The sequence below is a fragment of the Schistosoma mansoni genome, chromosome 1, assembly GCF_000237925.1.
Source record: "Schistosoma mansoni strain Puerto Rico chromosome 1, complete genome".
NCBI lineage: Eukaryota > Metazoa > Platyhelminthes > Trematoda > Strigeidida > Schistosomatidae > Schistosoma > Schistosoma mansoni.
Genome location: NC_031495.1, coordinates 59,051,417 through 59,075,042, shown reverse-complemented (window position 1 = coordinate 59,075,042; position 23,626 = coordinate 59,051,417). Strand labels below are relative to the sequence as shown.

General features: G+C 35.8%; 1 protein-coding gene across 1 annotated transcript; it reads right to left on the bottom strand.

The window, feature by feature from the left end:
* Positions 1-1,369: 1,369 nt before the first annotated feature.
* Positions 1,370-23,296, bottom strand: Smp_166370 (hypothetical protein; the record flags this gene model as incomplete). Its single annotated transcript, XM_018795019.1, has 9 exons — positions 1,370-1,670; positions 3,713-3,946; positions 5,411-5,707; positions 8,452-8,733; positions 10,416-10,701; positions 11,902-12,077; positions 14,793-14,990; positions 19,585-19,818; positions 22,649-23,296. The coding sequence occupies 9 exons, from the start codon at positions 23,294-23,296 to the stop codon at positions 1,455-1,457; spliced, it is 2,571 nt and encodes an 856-aa protein (XP_018649374.1). The 3' UTR covers positions 1,370-1,454.
* Positions 23,297-23,626: the final 330 nt, after the last annotated feature.

Sequence of the window (23,626 nt, the reverse complement as noted above, 5' to 3'; positions counted from 1 at the left end):
AAAGACTTGATCGTAAATCTATTTTTCATTAAAATAGACTAGAAGACAGAACAAATCCCAGTGTTTTATTAACTTTCTAATAGTATATAAGTGACTAACTGTTTCGAGTGATAGAAATCTTATACGAGCTATGAAATGCCTACTCCCGAATGCCCTGGTATGGCCGAGAGTGGAGATAGTCGGCCCTCCCTCTCAAAATGCTCTCACATGACCACGCGTATACAGCCTCTTTCAGGGAAGTCCTACTCACTGCCTTCTCGTGGCGGGGGTGTTGTTCACAAAAGTGAGAGGACGAAAAGTGAATGTCCAGAGCTTTAACCGGGTGGATGGACACGGCGAATCCACCTAGGGGAGTTGGAAAACCCTGATTCCAAACCAATGGTGCACATAGGCTCCAGTATCCTGAAGGAACGAATGGCGTATGAATCAATCGTTGGTCACCGGCTATCATGGGACTGCATCTCCTGTCGATGCTCCACTGCCTTGTGGATCAGACCTTTAGGTCGAAGGCTCCGGGTGTGGGCCCCTAAGAAAACCACCTGCTTCAGTATCACAGCGCTCACACAAATCTCATTTGATTTGTGCGGCGCATATGTATCTGGTACCCGTTTGTACCAATATTTATGTGTATAAATAAATAATATAAATATATCAAAGAAAATGATAATTTTCCCTTTTCTAACTTAATAAAAATAATATCCTTTGGTAATACCAAAATTTATTGAACATATTGTACAGTATTCATAAAACTGACCACAATTGTAGACATTTTAAAAGCGGTAAAAAAACCATTCAACGTAAGAAATACAAAAGACTTTAATGAAATTGATCGATTATACCAGGAATAAAAAAATGTACTCATCATGTATGCACTAATTAGTTAAAATGCGTATGATACACTGACAAGGATTCTACCCAAGAAATCATTTACATAAACAATGAAATAGAATAACAAGTAAACAACGAAAATAATTCTTTGTTTTTTTTGGAACTTAAACAAAACAAACATAATTTGTAAAAAATAATCACGAAAGGAAAAAAATTCAATGGACGATTGTTGATATTTTTTACGCTTATAAAGACATCACAGATATTAGAGATATTATAAAGATTGTTGTTACAGTGTATAATAATGAATGAGAACAATACAAAGCTGTCAGAATACATTGAATGTTATAATCGATAAGAAGTATTACAGGTGGAACAAAAAAAAAAGGAAAACGAAGAGAAACAAATGAAAACAGGAATGGTAAAATATCTTGAGACTATTATGTTTATTGATATGTATCAAAATATAATTCAATACATAGATCTGGTCTTCTTATACTCTGGGAAGTTAATTATGGACAGTTAATATCATTATTTAATAATACGATTATTTTCGCAAGGTTAAAATAATAATCAGAAAAATATATTTCACAGTAATAAACATAATAGAGAGATAAATTTCTGCTTTATGCATTAACACCACCATTTTGAAATAATGGTGGTTCTGATTCTGGTTGTGTTGTTAAATGATGATTTGAGTGTTGGAATTGATGAATAGATTTTCCCGATGTTTTAAGTATATCTTCAATGGTTACTTTACATAAATCACAAAGGGAGTTTAATATACGTTCATGAGTTAAACGTAAACTGGATATTTCTAAGCCCAATTTATTTAAACTTTCCTTGAAAAATAAAATTTAAGAGATAAAAATGATAACATATTAGAAATTATAAAACAGAAATTTATTTATTTATCTGAGTGAATTTTATCTAGAGGAGATGGATTAGTGCGATTAGGACAGTAGTTTATGATAGATAATTTTTGAATGAACAGTCAGACTATTCAAACTTTCTAGGACAATAAACAAACAATATAATCTTTTGTTGGTTAATTTGACAGGACTAAAATTGTATTATCTTTAGAATATTTAATTCCCTTTCTGGATGATTTATCCATTAAGACCGAACTAGATATTATTATTATTTATTATTTAAACACATAAATATTGGTACAAACGGGTACCAGATACATATGCGTCACACAAATCTCATTTGATTTGTGTGAGGGCTGTGATACTGCCCAGGTGCCCAAATCGAAGCAGGTGGTTTTCTTAGGGGGCCACAACCAGAGCCTTTGACTTAAAGATCTGATCCACAAGGCAGTGGAGCATCGACAGGAGATGCAGTCCCATGATAGCCGGTGACCAACGATTTATTCATACGCCATTCGTTCCTTCAGGATACTGAAGCCCATGTGCACCATTGGTTTAGAATCAGGGTTTTCCAACTCCCCTAGGTGGATTCGCCGTGTCCACCCACCCGGTTAAAGTGCCGGACATTCGGTTTCGTCCTCACAATTTCGTAAGCAACACCCCCGCCACGAGAAGGCAGTGAGTAGGACTTCCCTGGCAGAGGCCATATACGCGTGTCCATGTGAGAGCGTTTCGAGAGGGAGAGCGGACTCTCCCCACTCTCGGCCGTACCAGGGCATTTGAGGGCTCACAGTTATATAATATACCCTTATGGGCCAGGGTAATCTTGCACTGGTTTTCAGGAGAACCAGACACCATCCAGACCTTCACGCGGCAACCCAAACAGTACAGCTCAATCCCGTTTAACAGGAGAGCCAGACACTGCCCAGGCTTAACCCAAGCAGTACAGCTCAATCCCGCCCTATAGGAGAACCAGACATTATATAGGCTTCAACGCTACAATCCGATCAGTACAGCCAAATCCTGTGGCGCAACCACTCAGGTTTTATTTATTTATTTATTTAAACACATAAATATTGGTACAAGGAAGCACCAGATAAATATGCGCCTCACAAATCTCATTCGATTTGTGTGAGGGTTGTGATACTGCCCAGGTGCCCAGACTGAAGCAGGTGGTTTTCTTAGGGGCCCACACCCGGAGCCTTCGACCTAAAGGTCTAGTCCACAAGGCAGTGGAGCATCGACAGGAGATGCAGTCCCATGATAGCCGGTGACCAACGATTGATTCATACGCCATTCGTTCCTTCAGGATACTGGAGCCTATGTGCACCATTGGTTTGGAATCAGGGTTTTCCAACTCCCCTAGGTGGACCCTCCGTGTCCACCCACCCGGTTAAAGCTCTGGACATTCGCTTTTCGTCCTCTCACTTTTGTGAACGACACCCCCGCCACGAGAAGGCAGTGAGTAGGACTTCCCTGGCAGAGGCTATATATTCGCGTGGCCATATGAGAGCATTTCGAGAGGGAGAGCAGACTCTCCCCACTCTCGGCCGTACCAGGGCATTTGGGGGCTCAGGTACCAAACACCCTGGTGGACCAAAACTAGATATACAATTAAACGATGCCTACATACTGATTATATGAACCACATCATTATTTCATGTGATATAAATATTCAGATGAGAAGCGTAAGTGAAGAATGTTAGCACAACATATTAGAAGACTATTTTTCTTTTCACATATGCGATGTGAAATTCGAATGACACATGTTAGTTAGATAAAGTGAGGCAGATATTCTGTAACCTTTGATTAGATGAAAGTAGCATCCAGATCTCAGAAGAATCTCCTGTAAAACCATACATTTACGTAGCTTTGAGAAGTATGAGTGAATCAAACATTTGTAACTGGATCAAAAAATAATTACTCATGAATCAAAAGTATCAAGGTGATAACCGGGACCAAAATTATTCTAAAAAGAATTAGTGCATATATATATTATTTAAAGCACATACTTTCAATGTGATATTCTTGAATATTGTATCTTCTAGTAAATTTTGAAGTTTCTGAGAATTATCACCAAGATATGATCCTGTATCGGCAGCCTTTGTCTTGAAACTACCACTAGATAGTGAAGATATAATTGAATTATATTTTTGATTAACATTTAACATTTTTTTATTACTATGATTATCACTAACAAATGAAGTTGTTGATCCACATTGCTTATCGATTGAAACAAGGAGATTCTAAAAATGAACCATTAAAAAAGTATTATTGAGAAGAGAAGCTTATTATTATCAATCAGTAGTATATCATATATACAGTGGATTGAAAAAAACCAACTTGGGATGTATAATTTGGATGGATTAACAAGGCTTTCAATCATACAAATTGATTAACAATACTAATGCTACCCGCCTAACCAAACAATATGATACATGAGGGTGAATTTTGGACGCGTGAAAAGAATGATGAATATATTAAGCTCTCAAACTATTTATCTAAAGTTACGTACCTAGAAAACATTGATTCGGATACCACGTTTGTCAAACAATGTTATGCAGTTTTATATCACCATTACGTGGATTGTTTAGCGTTAGCAAGACTTCCGTAGAGTGACGGATACTTTATTTTCTTTGTATAAAAACCTCACTAACACTACAACAAGCATCTACACGCTAAGGATGAATCATCAAAACAAGCAATACATGAAATTGTAAAAACATTCTGGTTAGAGTCTGAAAAAAAGCAGAAATGTACATAATAGCTTTGATTATTATTTGATCAGATTCGATTACATTAAATCTCCACCCCTATCAAGGAGAAAATATTCTTTACATTATTTAATTTATCACATATTTTGCCAATCTTCCACCGGTATAAATGCATTTGACGATTAAATTCCTTATATAGCAGGAGAAGATTGTCACGCAAAAATACTTCAATATTATCGAAAATCGGTACAAAATATCTATGACATAATGACACTGTGTAAACAGTCACAAAGTAGACGGAAATAAAGAATTATTTCTAATTAAACTGACTATAAACTGACCAGTTTAGCTAGATTAGACTTACATACCAACTTTAAGATGAATAATATGAATTTCACTTATCCTTTGCAAATATCTATAACTATTTCGATAATGTAATAAGAAGACGAAGATTATCAGAACTATGTGATATATTAGCGCAGATCAGATTGTTCGAAATGTATTGCGCTAATATATCACATAGTTCTGATAATCTTCGTCTTCTTATTACATTATCGAAATTTATCAAAGGGACTAATTGCTTTAAATCTATAACTATGTCGTGAGTTACAGGCACGTATAGCTTTCTTTATGGCACAACGATTAGAAAAAAATAGCCGTTATGATTTTTTTTTCAATGTACAAGTTTTCAGCAGTGCACTACCTTTTTAAGTTAAATGAAATGAATATAATATTGTAAAGAACAGTAATTATCAGAATATAACTAATTAATGATGTTACTACCAGTCTATTTTTAATTGTAAATTTATAAAAATTAAGGTAAGTATATTCACAACCCTGAAATCTAATGAGTACAAATATAATCATTGGATTACTACACATTTAATCAACTATTCATATGTATATATTAATTCATTTATGAACCCTATTGAGAATCATTAAAGGATGGAATAAAGTATTTAAGTAATACATTAGATAAATGGCATTTATAAGTACCTGAATAACTTTACTTTTTTTATTTAATTCTTCTGTAAGTTGATAACAATGTTCTTGAAAAAATTCAATTTTGTCTGTTAATTTTACTTGACTACGTTGAAGACGATCAATTTTCTCCAGAAGTATATCACGATCTGAACTATTGAAGTTAGATGACATTTCAACTATTGTTGATTCATAATTATCAACTTTATTATTATTGTTAACTGACAATGGCAAACAGTCATCTAATTGGTTAGTTACTGTATTCTTCATTGGTAGTGTTGATATAGGACTAACAATTGTCTCATTTTCTCGCTTATTGTTCGCCGAAAGTAAAAAATAAATGAACAAAGTATTAGGGTATACATCAAACTCAGTCATAATCAATGTAAAGTCTGATAAATATATGCGCCAGCTCGAGCCAATATACACACAATGAGATAAAGTTGGCAAGATGAATTGAAAAGGAATCAAATCCAGTTTCCTATTTAATTAGTTTAAGAATAATCATCTTTCCACAGTATGGACAACCAGGAAGTGAAAGCTGACCTCATACCTTTCTAACAGTGCTTGAAATAGCTTCACTCATATTTACGCTTCATCTTCACTACCTGATGTACTAGATTAATCAAAAAGCCAATGAAACAATTCATAGTGGAGAATGTTATCTTGCCATTTGAGGGACAAAGTTTCAATTATTCATAAACGAAGTGGGATCTGTCATAATTTAGAATAGTCATAACGCTAAGGCTTTAAATTACTACAGTAAAGAGAAAATAGCAAGATATTATCATAGTGTTGTAGTGAACGAGAACACAAATGAGGACAATCAAATGTATTTGAACACAAAATTACAGAATCTCTTAGTAAAATCTGAGAACCATACAGTAAATACCTCATTTGCAAAATATCAGTCAATCGTCCCAGACTTCATTGTTCATTCGTTTTCACACCAATTATTCTCTGTTCTCATTCTCTTTTCTTCGACCTTCTTAACCATCTGCCGCCAGGTATTTCACTTTCGCCTGATGATATACGCTACTTATATCTATCGACATCAGTAGCACACACCACAGCATACCATTCTAAACAAGATTCAAAATGAGTAGAGATAGCGAAGATACTTTCGTCTTTTATTTTTCTTCAAATCTTGAGCTCAGTATTGGTCTACATTCTTCTTTTTTTCAACTTCCCCGAACTAATACGTTTACCAATGATCTCACGGATAACCATAAATTATGAATTTCTCAACATGACTTAGGCCAACAGTCAATGAATTCATAAATCTATTTTATTAATTGATTTGGGTGCGTTTAACTTTCTTTCAACTTACTAATGTGCTGTTCAGCAAAGCGACTCAGAGTAGGCGATGACTAACCATCTTTCACATATGTCCTGCCAATCTTGATCAATAGAAGTTCAGTATTAGCTAACGATTTACTACCTTTATATAATACTCTATTCTTTACATCAGAATTGTTCACACTGTGACTCCATAATCCGCTAGTCATACTTTTAAAACCCAGGATAAAATACTAAATACCTATGCATGTCTCTAACCACCAAAGGCCGTGTGTTACAGTAGTAGTGATACGGAAGGATTTTTTGCAGAGTATATTACTCCAGACAGACAAACATTTCGACGGCCCTGCTGGTAGGGTAAATCAAAACAATACGAGTATGAAACCTTCCTGACAATTTTCGATTTAGTGTTCTCAAGATTCTGCTAGGGAGACCTCATGTCATTTGGTCTTTGTTGTTACATCTTAGATTTTTCATTAAACGATAACGTCGGGGACATTTTTCTAATTAATATTTCCTTAATCACATTTGCCGTTATTTGGTTAATTGTTATGCCTGCTGGTTAGCTAATCTTGTTGTATACCAAGGACATTGAGTGGTACCATATAAACGGGATTGTTCCATTTCAATTTTTACTCCTATTCAAAATATAAAGTTTCTACGAAAATCCCGTCTTCCCTATCTCCTAACAGCGTGGATTATTAACGTTAGAATGTTGTTGTGTGTCAGTTAGGTTTCTCTCAAGTGCACCAAATAATTCAGTCATATTGGAACAAGTTCAACCGTTCTGCAATTAGCAATTACGTCGACCTAAACCTAAGACAAAACAGGTACGTATGACGATTATGGAAGTTATGATTTTAAAGGGCAAATTAATTTGAACGAATCGCCTATGATAATTAGAAGAGATTTCAGTCCTTTCTTGTAAACTGAAATGAACAACGGTCACGATCAGACAATTGGGATTATGCCCAACTTCAGAACTCTATCTACTTTTACAGTCAGTAAAACGAACAATACTAAACAACCACCCTTGAAGACCTCGAGAATCATACAATCGAAGTTTATTTCTCCAAATTAAATTAATCTAGTTACAGCTCTCTTAACTGCGTTAGCAGATGGGGTCAGATATCGATTTTTCATTCAAGATGTCAATGGAAAGCAGACAATTGCAGAACAACTGGAGGCGAGCTGAAGTGCTCAAACCATTGTTCCGATTATCTGATCTAATAGTGAATCACTGATATCAGCGACAGTTTTACTAACGGCTGATTTTCCAGATGTGTTATTAAAGTTCTATTGAGGGATCGTGAACGATGGAGTTCAGAAATGTTAAATGTGAAACAATCATCGCTAATGGTATGGGATTACCGTCTCACTATATCACGAATTCACTGAATTTGAAAATATGGACCTTAAATGACAATCCAGTGGTTTAACAGCTAAGTGCTCACTGAGAAACCTGAAATCCCTCATTTCCATCCCTGGAAGGATCATAAGTGGATACTTCAGAAAAGTTCCATAATATGACAGATCAAATGTTCATTTCTCCCTGTCGTTCAATAGTCTCATTGCTGACATCACTGTGTGATAAACGCCACTTAAAAATTAAACTAATTATAAAGGTCCTGTAAAATAAAGAAGCTTTTATATAAAATCCTATTCCCATGTTAACATTTAATTTACACTTGAACTTTCTCTGAAAAAGAAACATTAAAAAAACATGGTTTCAGCAATTCGAACCCTTTTGAATTTACCTCAGAAATAACTTGAGTTAAGTCCAAAGATTTCAGTGAACCATTTAAAGAGTTTGTAGACGATTTTGAATTCGATTCATTTTCTAAGTCGGATGGAGAATTAATTGTTAGACGACTACAATCTGATTGATTTCTTTTATTTTGACAATGTGATAAACGTGTTACCTCACGAGCTATATCTTTAATTCGTGCAGCATCACGTTTATGAATGGCTGTAGCACGTTCCTTTTCTTCCTTTAACTGAATTTTAAGCCAATTCTCTGATTCATTAAGTTGATGCAACTATCGGTGGTGTATATACAAGCATAAATGTAAAAAATATGAAAAGCAATATAGACAAACTAAGTTATTGATGTTGTGTGATAACAAGCTTGAAACAGTGATGAAAAAGACTAATAACTAAATTCTATATTGAAAGACCGTATCATTGAAATCACGAACTAATCAATGTTAGACCACCACTGAAAACCCAGAGGCACTGGACGGGCGTCTCATCTTAATATGGGGCTTCTCAGTAGTGCTCACCCACGATCCCGCAAGTGAGAATCAAACACAAGACGTCCGGTTTCAAGCGTGAACACTTGATTTCTAGATCAATGAGCCGGTATCCAACGTTGTTAATGTATAACTTCAACCAATCCACGATATTGAGCAACTATTTTCTATTATCTTCGGTGGATAACTACCTCACACCCGACACGGTTGAAGTCCAATGGTCACGGTTTCCCACTAGAACCCCGAAAATATGTCCGCGTAATATCGTGAATCTGTTGAAGTTAGACCTTCACACCATCGGGTGCCGGCTCAGTGGTCTAGAAGTCAAGTGTCTGCGCGTGAGACCGAATGTCTTGTGTTTGGATTCTCACTTGCGGGATCGTGGATGAGCACTATTGAGAAGCCCCATATTAAGATGAGACGCCCGTCCAGTGCCTCTGGGGTTTTCACTGATGATCTAACATTGATCAGTTCATGATTTCAATAAAACTCAACATTCTCCATAACCCTTTACTGGTGAAAGACTACAATCGATCGAATGCTAATGAGTAAAATCGTTTCGACGGAAACTTTGTGAATCCCGAAGATAGCATTAAAATCTGTTGACAAACAGCTTATGCGGCAGTGTTTGTCATGAAAAGGTGTACCACAGAAGTAATGTAGGCTTAGTGAAGCCTCTTTACTATTTAAACTGTTAATACAATCAGGGCTTATAGCGAACTGTTATCAGAATTAAAAATACCAGGTGATGTTAGTCAACGCCGTTTATTATCATTATTTTTCATTTAACTTAATAATAAGTAGGAGAGAATATATCCCATATATTTTTTGGTCATTAAAAAAATTCGTAGGCCACTTTGTGACCATAAATAAAATGCACTACTGAAATCACTTAAGTAGTTTGACGATAATTCCTAGCCTCTAATATCGGCCGAAATGTGATAGTAACTAGATAGGATTTTATAGATAATTGCCCTGGTTCGAACTTCAAATTGGTTGACGTTGATTGAATAAGTGTTTATACAATACTTTATGTCAATCCATCTTTATCCTAAATGTAACTCAGACGAAAGAATGATGATACGTCGATAACTGAACTGTTTCTGTATTTTTTTTGTAATATGAGGTGATCTAAATTGTCAAATACTTCCGTAAATTTTTCTAAGAATATGAGGGTATGGTAGAATTGACTTTATTCATCACCATTAAGTTTGTATCTGTTAATACTCCTTATCTAAAAAAAATTTAATTATTCAACACACGCTTTCTAAATGTTCTATAGCTTACACTGAAGTGACCAGACAATGAATAAGACTGTTAACCGAGATATGAAAATTAAATAGAGTAAGTAGAAAAGACGTAATTAGTACGACTTGTCACTTGGGTCATACATTTGTGAGTTGTTTTACATTTATATTCTGATTCATTTAAAGACAACTAAACTCATATAATATAAGACACAAACATACCTTTACAGATAAATCATTGAGTTCACACTGAAGTGAATTCATTTTCACTTCTGATTCTTTACGTTCACTTCCATGCTTCTCGTTGAGTCGTACAATTTCTTCACCTTTCTCAATTAATAGATTTCTAGTTTCTTCTAGTGAACTGAGTGTAACTAAATGCTCAGCTTGTAGATTTGCATGGCGTTCAGTTAGACGACGTGTAAAATCTGATAGCTGGTCAACCCGACGTTTACATGATTGTAACTCTAATGTCAAATCATTTGCGGATGATAACTTACTGGTAAGTCTAGAATAAGAGATAGGAAGAAATATAGTTTTGAAAATAAACAGCTCACACATCTTTACTTGTCTACCAGAGTATTTTTTACCTATTGATATATCTCACAGTTTTCTTTATATCCTTGCTTGTTAAAACAATTACCTCTCTCTCCATAAATATTATATTATGGTACTGAGCTGTTATTACCACAATTGACAAACGAGTAAAATCAAGTAAATTTTAGCCTGTGAAAGCATTTCGAGCTATTCGGTGGTATGGTAAACTTGACATATCCTAAATAGATCGTAATGGTAAACCAGCTTTATGTACTTTCGGTAGTCCATGTAAGCGCGGAGTGATTGAACCCATTGGGCGTATGTTTATATGATTCGTTCAAATCCACCTAGATTTCTTCGTATCCAACTCCTAAAAAATAGTCGAAGCTCTTACCATCCATGAGCTTAAGCTAGAACTATGCGTACAAAAGAAGTACGTCTTATCGTTATCGTTACCATAGCCTTATTATTATTATTATTATTATTATTATTATCATTATTATCAATCGATTTCACCTATGAGTAAAATACATGGAAGACATATTTGTCGTTTGTGACGATAATATTGATTTAGAAGATATCTTACACTCCTTTAACTCATGCCACCCGTCCATAGACTTCACGTTAGATAGGGAGCGAGACCAATCAATTCCTTTTCTCGATGTACATCTAATGAGAAGTAATGGTTTTTTTTAAAAAGATCCATCTTTAGAAAACAAACATGGAATGGCCAACTAACTAACTTTTATAGCTATTGTAATAAAAACATTTTATTCATTTTAATCCTTTTATTATATTCACTAAATCTATTGTTATTACTCGTATTACGTAAGCTATTATTATAATATTTATATTACGTCATCTTGGTTATTCATGTTCACATTTCCTCACGGAATCAGTACTTTAACAAAAACATTTCATGTATATACGATTGTACAGATTGATAATAAATTCGTTGAAAAAGAGATCCCTTCACTGAACTTCGTATTTTTAATTTTTAATGTTTAAATGGGAATTATACATCAAATATATAACTAACTAGAAAAGATCATTTGGAATGAATACCAGCAGTAAACAAAAATGTTCCAAAATAAATTAGAATTACAGATTACTACCTAATTGAATCTAATCGTTAATTACAATGGTAATATTGATCACCCTTGCAACTTACTCATCTATACGAGATTGAGATTTTTCAAGATCACTTTTCACATTTTCCAACACTTTCAATTGTTGCTTAAGAGTGTCGTTTTCAATTCTAAGTTGTTTTGAACTAGTCTGAGCTTCCTGAAGTGCAACTTCTGAACAGAGGCGTTCAGCTTCACGTTCACGAAGACGTTCAGCCTCCTATTAGCGGGAAAATAAATAAAAATGAAAAATATTTATTTGAACATTAATTGATATGACTTTTGATTTTTATTGATATGTCGTATCTTTATTGAAACAAAATTACAAACTAATAAGTTTTCTTCGGTGCAGTATTCCTGGACACTTAACTTCACTTGACTGGTTGCTAAATCCAAACACAACCTGGACAAAAAAGTAAATACATTCCAAAGCAAAGAAGTTAATTTGATGTAGTAAGAAACTGTCAGTCTATACATAAATTTTCCGCAGGGAAATTTTAGAGTCGTTTGCGACTCCTAACTGGAGTTAATTATTCAAAAAGACTAGTCAGAGCGCTTCAATATGATCCCATCTGAAACATATTTTAATCCATTCTCCATCCTGATAACTTAAACATAACAACTGTGAAATCAGAAATCTAATAAACAATTATAATCGAATTCCCAGACTTTCATAACTACAACAAGGGAGATTCATAACAAGAAATCGAGAACAAACAAACTAGTAGACAAAGGAAAAGACAATAAAACTGAGTAATATCACGGAAGCCTGTTTATTTGATAAAGCACACAATAATAGCATGACTTATTCGATGAAGTTTTAGGAATAAATTATTATTTGGAATCATTATTACGTCACTTCGCGAACTTGCATCATCAGCGGTGTTAACTGAATGTTAATCCGTCTATCAAGAAACAAGTATACTCCTGTGTAGTTCCCTCTATATTGTTCTAAGGCTGTAAAACATGACCTCTGAAGGTTATGGATATGGATAGATTGTTAATATTCGAATATGGATATATTCAAACCATTGAACACTTATAATGGAATCAATAATTATAGCTGGAACTATAAGTAATGTAGTACAAGATTATGAATCGATTGAGGAGGCTGGGAACACCGACTGTAGTAGTTTTACTACTAAAACGAAACGAGTATTGAGGAAGTTAGGACTTTTGGAACTTGTTTCCGAACCACTATTGCTTATATTTTTTTATTACATAGTTATTAGATAACTGTATTATTGTATTTTCTCATTGTAAGCTTCCAGTGGGCTTATTTTTCTATTGTTATGAGTTTTAGTATTCTTTAATTATTGTTAATTAATTATGTACCGGTTGCTTCGTTCTATTCCATTTATGGCATGATCGTGTTTAAAGTATGATTTCTTATTTGGGTTGCTGTGACATCTGACAATTCGTGCATATAAGCTGACAGTGCTGACCGATTGGCTGGATTAGGTCATTGCAATACGACAGTAGAAGCTTGGCTTCTGACTACTTTCTCAGACTCAAAGCAGGAGATAAAGGCTTGCGGATAGGCGACTAATAGGAGTATAGCTTACGCTAGTTCAAGGTTAGTTGAACAGGCCATAACGTATCATTGGTCAAGGCCGAGGAATAGCAGATACCGGGTAGAAAAATTATAATCGAAATTCTGATTGGCGAGTTCGGTCAGAATCTCAATACAACACTACCTATCACCTACCAGAAGTGATATGCTTTCTAGCATAAGAGTAAATTAGAAAGAGGTTAGGGGTGATCAGACCAAAATGATATCAACGTATAGGGCTGAGTCCAGTTGGGAGGTTCAGAATGCCTAGCCTGGATCCACAGAATTATCACAGTCTGTGATTGAAAAGTTTGATTTTAATAGGTTACTAATTGCTCATATAACTCAAACTAACGGACAACGATCTTGCCAACACAGATGCATAATGTTTTCCATAGTTACCTCGATCTATATAAACCCATAAACTGATCAGATAAATTACATTCTGTCTATTCAACTGAGCGCTTAACATTAAAGCTGAATATTTGGTTCCTTATTTAACACAGAAAATTCTTTGAATGCAAAGATTATCGAATACATATCTTTCTAATATTATTTACCAGCATTTCAAGTGATCGTACCCCATAATCAACCAGTGAAAGTGTACTGTTGTTCAAAAATATACTGAATTATTGATAAGCATGTCTTGCCAATCCTGAAGCTTAGGTAAATTGATTAATCACAACCACGATTCTTACATCCTTTACGCCCGCTCCCTTGGCACTGGACAATAACACACACTAAGGGATATTTTTAACCTTTTGGAATAGCGTTCCAGGGTTCTTGTGTTCAAATAGAAAGGTGGTTTCAAACATCGGATTTACAAGACATAAACCTACGATCCCAGAAAACGAGAGCACGTTTATTACTTTAAGAACAAAAGTTTGGTCCAGGAAGTCTACCGTACATAGAAGAATATTGTTTCAGAGAGATGTGAATGGGGTCCAAATGCAGTTAATCAATTTACCTTACCTAGATAAGGTAGTGACTATATGATCTATGTATAAATCTTATAAATAGTTCCTGAGAACTATCAAGCTTAGGGTTAGTATGAAATCACAACGAAGACAGCACATTTTACGACACAATTTTATTTGACAATCATTTGGTAGTGTTCTAATAGATGACTAATAATGTGGGAGCACTGAGGTAAGAAAAAAACGGTTGCAATTGCAAACTGAAAGCACTACATCTAACGTCTTCAAATCGACCCAATCAGTGAAGGAGTATTTCAAACATTTTCACAGATGCTTCCCCTATATTTTTATTTGTAAGTTTTCTCTAACTGTAGTGTTTACCAATGTAGTGGCGTGGAGTTGAAATTTAACTGCGATAAATTTAAATATATATCAATACAAAAATGTATTTAGAACAATAACTGACCTTTGCTTGTTTTAGTGCATTTTCTAAAGACTTGTTAACACGATTCAAATTTTCAGTCAAAGATGAAGATTTCTTTTGCTCACTTTTAAGTGACTCTTGAACTTGAGATAATTTTGACGTTAATGCACTGATACGTGACTCATCACCGGACTGCTTTTTAGACAAGCTTTCGATTTGCTCACGAGCTAAAGCAAGATCCTTATTAAATAAAAATGAAATGGCATCAATTAATTAACATGAAATATATATAACAGCTTAAAATCAAACTAATAAAATAAAAGGCGAATGGTTTGGGCGCCTCAGAAGAAGTAGTTCTCTATTGACACCCTCTTAATAGTGACTGCTATCAATAAAGTTTATCTGTATCCATCGTCGAGTTGATGTTAATGGTCACTAAGTTTGGACTCTGATTATGTCATAGTATGACCTCTGAATGATTAGAATTGGTACTTGGTAGAAATTAAGTCGTCTGAATATAGTTGCAGCAAACACCATCTACCAGGCTAGGATACCAAAAGACCCACGCAATTTTATTTCATCTTAAGTTAACCTACGTACTTGATGGTTAAAGTAATCCACTACAATTAACTATACCTGAACCCCTTAACCTCTTAAAGAGTAGAAACCATTCTGTATAACTCATCTTTCACTTCATCCAAGTTACAGTCACAGGAAGCGTAAGTAAGGATTAAAAGGAGGTGCACTGTCCTAACCTCCCGAGTTTTTACTGTCCTATTTAAATATACATCAACAGTATGGGATTCTACAGTCTCAGCTAATGAAGCCTGTTGTGCGATTCGGGGAAGAGTTTGAGACATGAAAAGTCCAACATTTTATTTTTATTTATTTGAACACATAAATATTGGTACAAACGGGTACCAGATACATATGCGTCACACAAATCTCATTTGATTTATGTGAGGGCTGTGATATTGCCCGAATGCTCAAACCGAAGCAGGTGATTCTCTTAGGGGGCCACACCCGGAGCCTTCGACCTAAAGATCTGATCCACAAGACAGTGGAGCATCGTGAGGAGATGCAGTCACATGGTAGCCGGTGACCAACGATTGATTCATACGCCATTTGTTCCTTCAGGATACTGGAGCCTATGTGCACCATTGGTTTGGAATCAGGGTTTCCCAACTCCCCTAGGTGAACTGTCCGTGTCCACCAACCCGGTTAAAGTGCCAGACATTCGCTTTTCGTCCTCACAACTTCGTAAACAACACCCCTGCCATGAGAAGGCAGTGAGTAGGACTTTCCTGGAAGTGAATGTATACGCGTGGCCATATGAGAGCGTTTCGAGAGGGAGGGTGGCCCCTCCCCACTCTCGGTCGTACCAGGACACGATTTCGGCACTGGTGGAACGTGTAAAAAAACGATGAATCACGAGGAAGAAGATTGAAAGTGTGAATTGAAGAAATATTAGGAATTCAGGACAGGGTCAGAATGTGAACAAGATGAGCTGTTGCGCTATCAGAGGTGTGTAGGTGGTTGTCGATTTCTAGCTGCTTATACCATGAACGGTTCTTTATACTGTCTGGTTTGCATTGTTCTTGTCAAGCTAGAAAAGTAACCCTAGCGCTCAAGAGACAGATGCTTGATGCTAGTTAAAAACTGCTTGCTTGTGAGTAGTTTCCTGTGTATCAGCACTTACGTTCATATTTCACATCAACCCTATGAAAATCATGAGTTATAGTGAGGTGTGATGTTTTTGTGGTAACCCTTCTCTCACTCCTGCTCCTATTTCGGTGAGGCGGGACATCTGAAGATGATAGTTATCCGTGAGACACTTTCCAGTCAAGAAACCTCAGTTTAGTTGGCAGTTTGACTTAGCCATAGAACTTAGAACTCGTTGAATACGGTCTTGCTGTTATTCAACCGCCCCACACATTATGGCAGAACCTCAAAGAACAAATTTTCCAGCTAACATAATTTGACAGAGTCCTAAGAAAAGACAAGCCCAAACACCAAGTTAAGGTACTAGTACAGTCGAGAAGTAGATTGTATGATAAGTCCAAAGACACCGCATTACTTACCAAATGTGAACTTGGAGACTGTAAACCATAGCAGTTTCTAAATCATATGCGACAATTAACCAGTCCCATAATTTGGATGATGCAGTCATAAAAGATATATTTGTAAAGATTGCTTCATAATGTACTCTAGGTATTTAATATCCCCCTAAAGTCGATTAATTTCAAAAACTTCACTGACGTGGACGATAGAAACATTGAGGGCAATCCAAAAACTAATACTATGAATATCTTAAGGGGATTAAGCATCCCAGCTCAAACTAAGTTTCTAAAGGATCAGTCAACTCTAAAACTTTGATTGATCGCTCGACATCAAAAGTTAGAAATTTCAAGTTGTTCGTCTTCCAAATTCACTTTAAACTCAATGGATTTGAATAACAGGGTTACTCATGTGGTACAAACGAAATCAAAGATTGGAAGACTCATAATTTGCTAATTACATAACAGTCTAATGTACATTATTTTGTAGGAGTGGAACAAGGTCTCCCCGAAATAGGATTACATAGACTAAATATTCATGGCATATGTTTTGTCGAAGATTTCTCGAAAATGGTGAAGCCTCTGAGTGACTTACGTTAATGTTGAATAAAGTGTACTCACGTGGAGGCGGTAAGCCAGTTGGATAGGATGAGAATCTTCATCAAGTGAAATTGTAAGATATGCTACACAAGTCCAAGATGTCTGACGAAATCTCTAGATGAATTTAAAAAGTTCAACTGGCGTTCGTCAACTTCGATCACAAATAGCTTACGCGAGATATTTATCTGACAACCGAAAAACAAGTTTACTGAGCAGGAGTCCACTCCATTTTACTTTATGAATGTGAAACACGGCCATTAAAAATATAGCGTATGAGCAGGTTACTAGTATTCGCTCATATGTGTCATCATAGCAGCACTTATGTATTTAGGGACCATTGAGTGGGCGATTCCGAGGTTAGGCATAAAATACTAGGTAAATATGGCAAATCGAGTGATGAGGTAGTGGATCCTTAGAAGCTGAGGTGTTCGCGACATGTGTTTCGTATGTCCAACCACCCCCAACCTGGACGGGCAATGTTGTTTGGTGTAGGGGTAGGATGGAAGAAGGCTAGGAGTGGTCAAACCGAGACGTGGCACCAGTCCATGAAGTCACTTAAATCTGGCCTGAACCATGCTAATTAGTGTAGACTACATGGTTGGAGTCCATGCGATTAACGTAACTAATGTTCCCGGCCAACACACACCGCTTACAAACGCCCCGGTGCAACTAAGGGTGAGCAGAATCCGCTCCACTCAAAATGTTCTCATATAGCCACACATATAAAGCCTGTGTCAAGGAAGTTCTACTGACTGTTTTCTCGTGGCCGGGGTGTTCTTTGTAAAACTGAGGGGACAGAAAGAGAATATCCGGCATTTACACCGGGTTAGTGGGTATGGAGGATCTACTTGAGGGCGTTGGAAACCTTAATTCTGAGCTGGTGGTGCACATGGGTTCAAGGACCCTGAGGAAACAAACGGCGTATGAACCTATTCTTGGTCACGCTACCATGGGTCAGAGGATTGGGGAGTGGTTGGAGTTTTTAGCAAGATATTTTTTTCTACGGGATGGGGTTACCGACTATATGCCTAACTCTCCTCCTTTACCCGGGCTTGAGATCGGCAGTAACTCTAGTAGAGCTACAGGCGGAGTTGATTGGGGAGTGGCCTGCCTCGGTTTTGGCACTCGCGCAGCATACCAGCCCCTACAAAAACCTAATGATTTGTAGGGCACATATATATTTTGGTGCCCCTTTGTACCAATGTTTATTTGTTTAAATAAAAAAATAAAAATAATATTGAAGGACTTTGGATGATGTGGCTCAGATCCGTTCGCAATGGTGTACAATCATTCACTTTTTGTTTCCCTTTATAATCTGAGTCCCAAAATCCCGCTATACCTTCTTACTCTATACCTAACCTTTTTATTAATACAAATAATATTGATAATACTAGTAATACTAATACTACTACTGATATTAATACTGATGCTGTTACTACTACTCTGGGATATATCTTGGTAACTGTCACACTGTACTAATTTGATATAGCAACTTGAACCGATGCACATATGCCAGGTTTTACTTAGCGTATGACTGGCTAACTGACAAATAGCTGGTTCTTAATACATAATAACTTGCCTAGAATTGTAAATATACATTACAACTTTCGAAACAGTCAGTCAGTCAGATGCTACGTAGGACCAGGCACATATATGCATCGGTCCAAGCTGCCATACCTCGTTAGCACAACAAGATGAACACTGAATTCATAGAAGTAGTTAATTTAGTGGTGGTAATATATAAAAGATAGGTTGTATATAAGGATATAGCACAGGAAGAAAAAAAATATGAAACAATTTTAATCTCAAGGTTTAAGGGAAGATGAAGAGTGTATACACCTACATCATTGTGATCAATTCTGAGCCATGTCACCTAGATTCTCCAACCATTGGTTACGATAGTCACGCGGACCCCAACCAAGTAGTCTGCATCTGCCAAAATGGCTCAGACTAGAAGTTAGTGACTTCAAGCACTGATGCCAGGTTTTGGTTTGGCCGCCCCTAACTCTCATCCAACCATCCCCAATACTAGTCATCATAGCACGCCGTGGTACAGCTATTAGTCAGACCCGTGTAGCAAAAAATGGCGAAATATGTTACGTTGATTCATGGACCACGATATTTAAAAGCATGATAAATAACACTATGACTAGTGAAACATAAAAGCTAATACAAACCTTTTGAAGATGTTCTATGTTAGATTTCTCATTTGAGTCACTGTTTGCTATCGATGAATTTATCACAGATGTTTTATGAGGTTGATTTCCCACTGAAGACTTATCTGTATTATCAATCTTTTCAGTTCCCTCCGTCTGCTGATGTTGTTCAAAGTTATTTGAATTACATAGACGGCCTATTTTACATTCCAGACTGTGAATCTGTTGCTCTAATTGTATTCGTTTCTGTTCACTCTATTGAAAGAAGAAAATTAAATAGGTAGAAATAGTTACCAAACTTTAAAAGACTAGATAAAACAATAAAATGAAACGTCACGTAATGAAATCAGAATAAAATAGATACATATTGATTATACAACACTTATTGAAGGAAACGATTTTGCCAGTAGGCCGTACCTTGCACGCCTACATCTTGATTATAATTCACAACATCTCTTTAGTTACTTAATCGAATTTCAACAATCCTTAAGATCGAAGTAACTGTGAAACGCATTTAGTAAAATTCGTTCAAAGATTAGAAAACTATTTAGTGCATCGTAGTCATAGACGGATAGTTGCTAGCAGTGGAATCCAGAACACGCGTTTCATCAGCTGGATGTATCTAAATCTCTGCTTACAATGCTTGTGGCTTAATGGGAATATTGAGACGAACTGCACAGGATGCACATAAGCCAAAAGATGCTGGTTAATCGCAGCCCTAAGCACCAATGGAAGGATCTAAACAACCAATATATACGTATTTAATGTGTAGGCTACTCAGATTAAAGCAGTTGATCGGTGATTTTAAGAAGATTGATATGGACTTTACAATCACATAAAATATACAAATCTTAGTGAGAAGCCCTGATTGCACAACTACTTAAATTGAAGTAACGAGATAAGGCTATCATTTGCAATAATACGACTGGTATAATTGTCAGTCTACATCAAAATTATCAGTTGATACTTATTTCAATGCTCTTGGATTTTTTGGCTCCATCAATGTCATTGCCAAGAATAAACTTTATAGGATAGAAACTGTTTTGATAAAAAAAACCAATAGGAGAATATTCAGCCAGCGTACATCAATGTGTGAGACTTCTATGTAAGAAACATTTAAGTTGTAAGAAGTTTCCTACTTTAAAATATGTAAATTCTCGGAGAGATCAATCAACTATAAGCAACATAGAGTCTAATACAAATGTGCATACGCTCAAGTTGCTACACCATAACAACAGGAGGTGAATTTACCAAGAGGTATATCAGGGTATTAGTATTAGTAATAGTGAAAATAAGATCAAATTTGAAGAGGATTCGAGAAAAAAGAAACAGTTCGTAAAATAAAATGCATGAAATAATCTTAAAATACAGAATTTTAGGGAAAACAGAGTGAATGCATTTGTTCCACTGAAACTGATTCTTAGACATGTCAGTTAGCCTTTAAACCACTGATTGCAATTATAGCGCGAACTTCAACCAAGTAACATTTAGCTACTAATATGGCTCAGTTAGACGATCAATAACCTTATAGATTGGTGCCATATCTTGATTTGAAAGCCTCTACCTTTTGTCCAAGATACTCCTATGCTAGCTAATATTGCTCTTTGGTGTATGTAGTGCATGGGGATACACAGTGCAGTGTTTTAGAAAATATTTTACAAATTAACAAACTTAATTTCTTTAATAGACTGAGAAAAGATGGACGTGATTATAACACTGAGCTCTAAATAATAAGCCACGTCTAACCTCGTCTACGAGTAATAAACTTATGTTCTAGTTAGATTATATTTGGTTTAGACTATGTTGGTATTCCTAAGTTATAGTTATTTATTTCACTTCTCTCTTTTTCTTCTTTTTCATATTCAAATTATATGAAATACAATCCCATTATGTACAATAACAATATTATGTAGTTATGTGTTTGATGCTTAGCCTTCTATACTTTATAGTTCTATCTGATTTGTCGGGTAATCTCTTTTATCCACCAGTAATTAACTGCAACTTTATCAGTCTTAAAAAAAATGTATGTCTAGTAAACGAACCGTTTTTCGGTTTACTTATCGATACCATTGAATCCCCTTTCTATACAGTAGAGATACCGAGTTAGTGGTGCCAAGTTTAAATATAAAAGTTTAGACAGAAACAACAATTTATTCAGTAAACAGCTTATGCCAATCTGGGCTATATTTGGTGCCCCACAATGTTAGTTCGCCTATAAAAAGCTACGTATACAAAGCATTAGTGAGAGCAATTCTACTTTTCGCTTGTGAAACCTGATCTCTCCAAGTTGAGGATGTTGAGTTACAATTTACCCTTGATCACCATCGTCTCCCAAGAATTGCTCAAAAAGCGTCTACACCATTTTAGAAATGCTGAGGTTTATCAATATAGGTCCGGGTGCAATGACAATATTTTAATGTCACCATCCTGAAACACTGGCTTCGACGGCTTGGACATGTGCTACGAATATCCTCCCAGCAACTTCCACATCGCGCACTATATGGCGACCTTGGGATAGGGTGACAAGAGTGGGGAGGTGATCGGTTTGACATGTTCCACAGTATGAAAGAAGTCTGTTTAGGACTGCCACCTGTTGATCCATCGTTAATCCGTGGTTGGGATCCTAGAGTATATCACTTGTCGGCTTGAGAGATCATCAGAAATGGATAAGGATGGAAGCAATTAGAGATCCTGTTACAGCTTCCCCTTAACTGAAACCCCTTCTTGACTTTATCTCTAACTGTAATATATCTCATGATATATACTGCTCTTATTCCCTTAGTTAATTTTCTCTTTTTTTAATTTTACTTCCCTCTTCCGTTGCTTCATTACATTATCTTGTCACATGTGTGACACAAACATATCTGGTGCCCGAGAGTACCGGGACTTGTGTATCAAATAAACAATTGATATAGTTGAAGTGGACAACTCTATCGAACCTGTTGAGAGAAACGTTGATTATAAAAATAATGACTGGAAAGGATTGAGGTAAGACAGGAATATACACTAGAATATAAAACCTTAAAAATGTACACTAGTATGAAATCATCTTATTACAAATAATATTTGAGTACAAGACATTTACCTGAGCGTATTTAATAACCATAGATTCCTTTTCGCGTTTATATGTTTCAGCCAAATTTTTAGCTTGGATCCATCTTCCGCGTAGCTCACCTGGAGTTACTTGATGATTCGATTCCCTAGAATTATTTGCACGCTGCATATTTTCAACCCAAATACGTTTTTCTTCTAAAAGCCGATCAATTTGATCTTGTGAGGCCATGAGTTTACATGTTAGTGTTTCGATTTGTTTGTGAAGTAATAAGTTATCAGACTGGTGAATAGAATCACTCAACAAATTCTTGTTATCTGGCAAATGATTAGAAGGCTGATAAGTGTCTATATTTACTGAAATCTCCTGAAGTAATGCGGAACTTGGAATAATGTCATCTTTTTCGGAACTTAGTGATAACGACTCATAACCAGAGTTAGTGGGAAGCTGATAAGAAACAGTTTCCGCCTTATCTGTAGTTTGTGACGAGGTAGATTCAACTAAGAGAGATTTACCGTTGTGATTGGTTTCAGGATTAACATTTGAGTCAAGAGCATTCGAATTGACTGAAGATGGGTTTATCTGTTGTGTGTTAGAAAATAAATCCGAACTATGGTTGTTAAGTGTGGATTCGGAGATATCAGTGTCATCACTGATGTAAGGTAATTGTTTAGGCAACATTTGGTTCTGAATTAGTTTGACAGTCTTCAACTAGAAGTTTTTATGAGAATTTACAAACCGCTTCACTGACACTTAAGAATATTTTCCTGGAGATAATCGCATTTAGGTTAATAACAATGAAATTTCAGAATGAGATGATTGATAATGAATTACTGTCCGATTCATAAGTTAACCTTGACAATAAAGGGAACATTTATTCTTTGACATAGGATGCAAATCCTGAAAAACGACAACTTGAAACATATACATACGTTATGTATAAAAACAACAGATGAGTACATACATGCAACAATGATATATTAACTAATGGAACTGTCTCAAATAATTAAA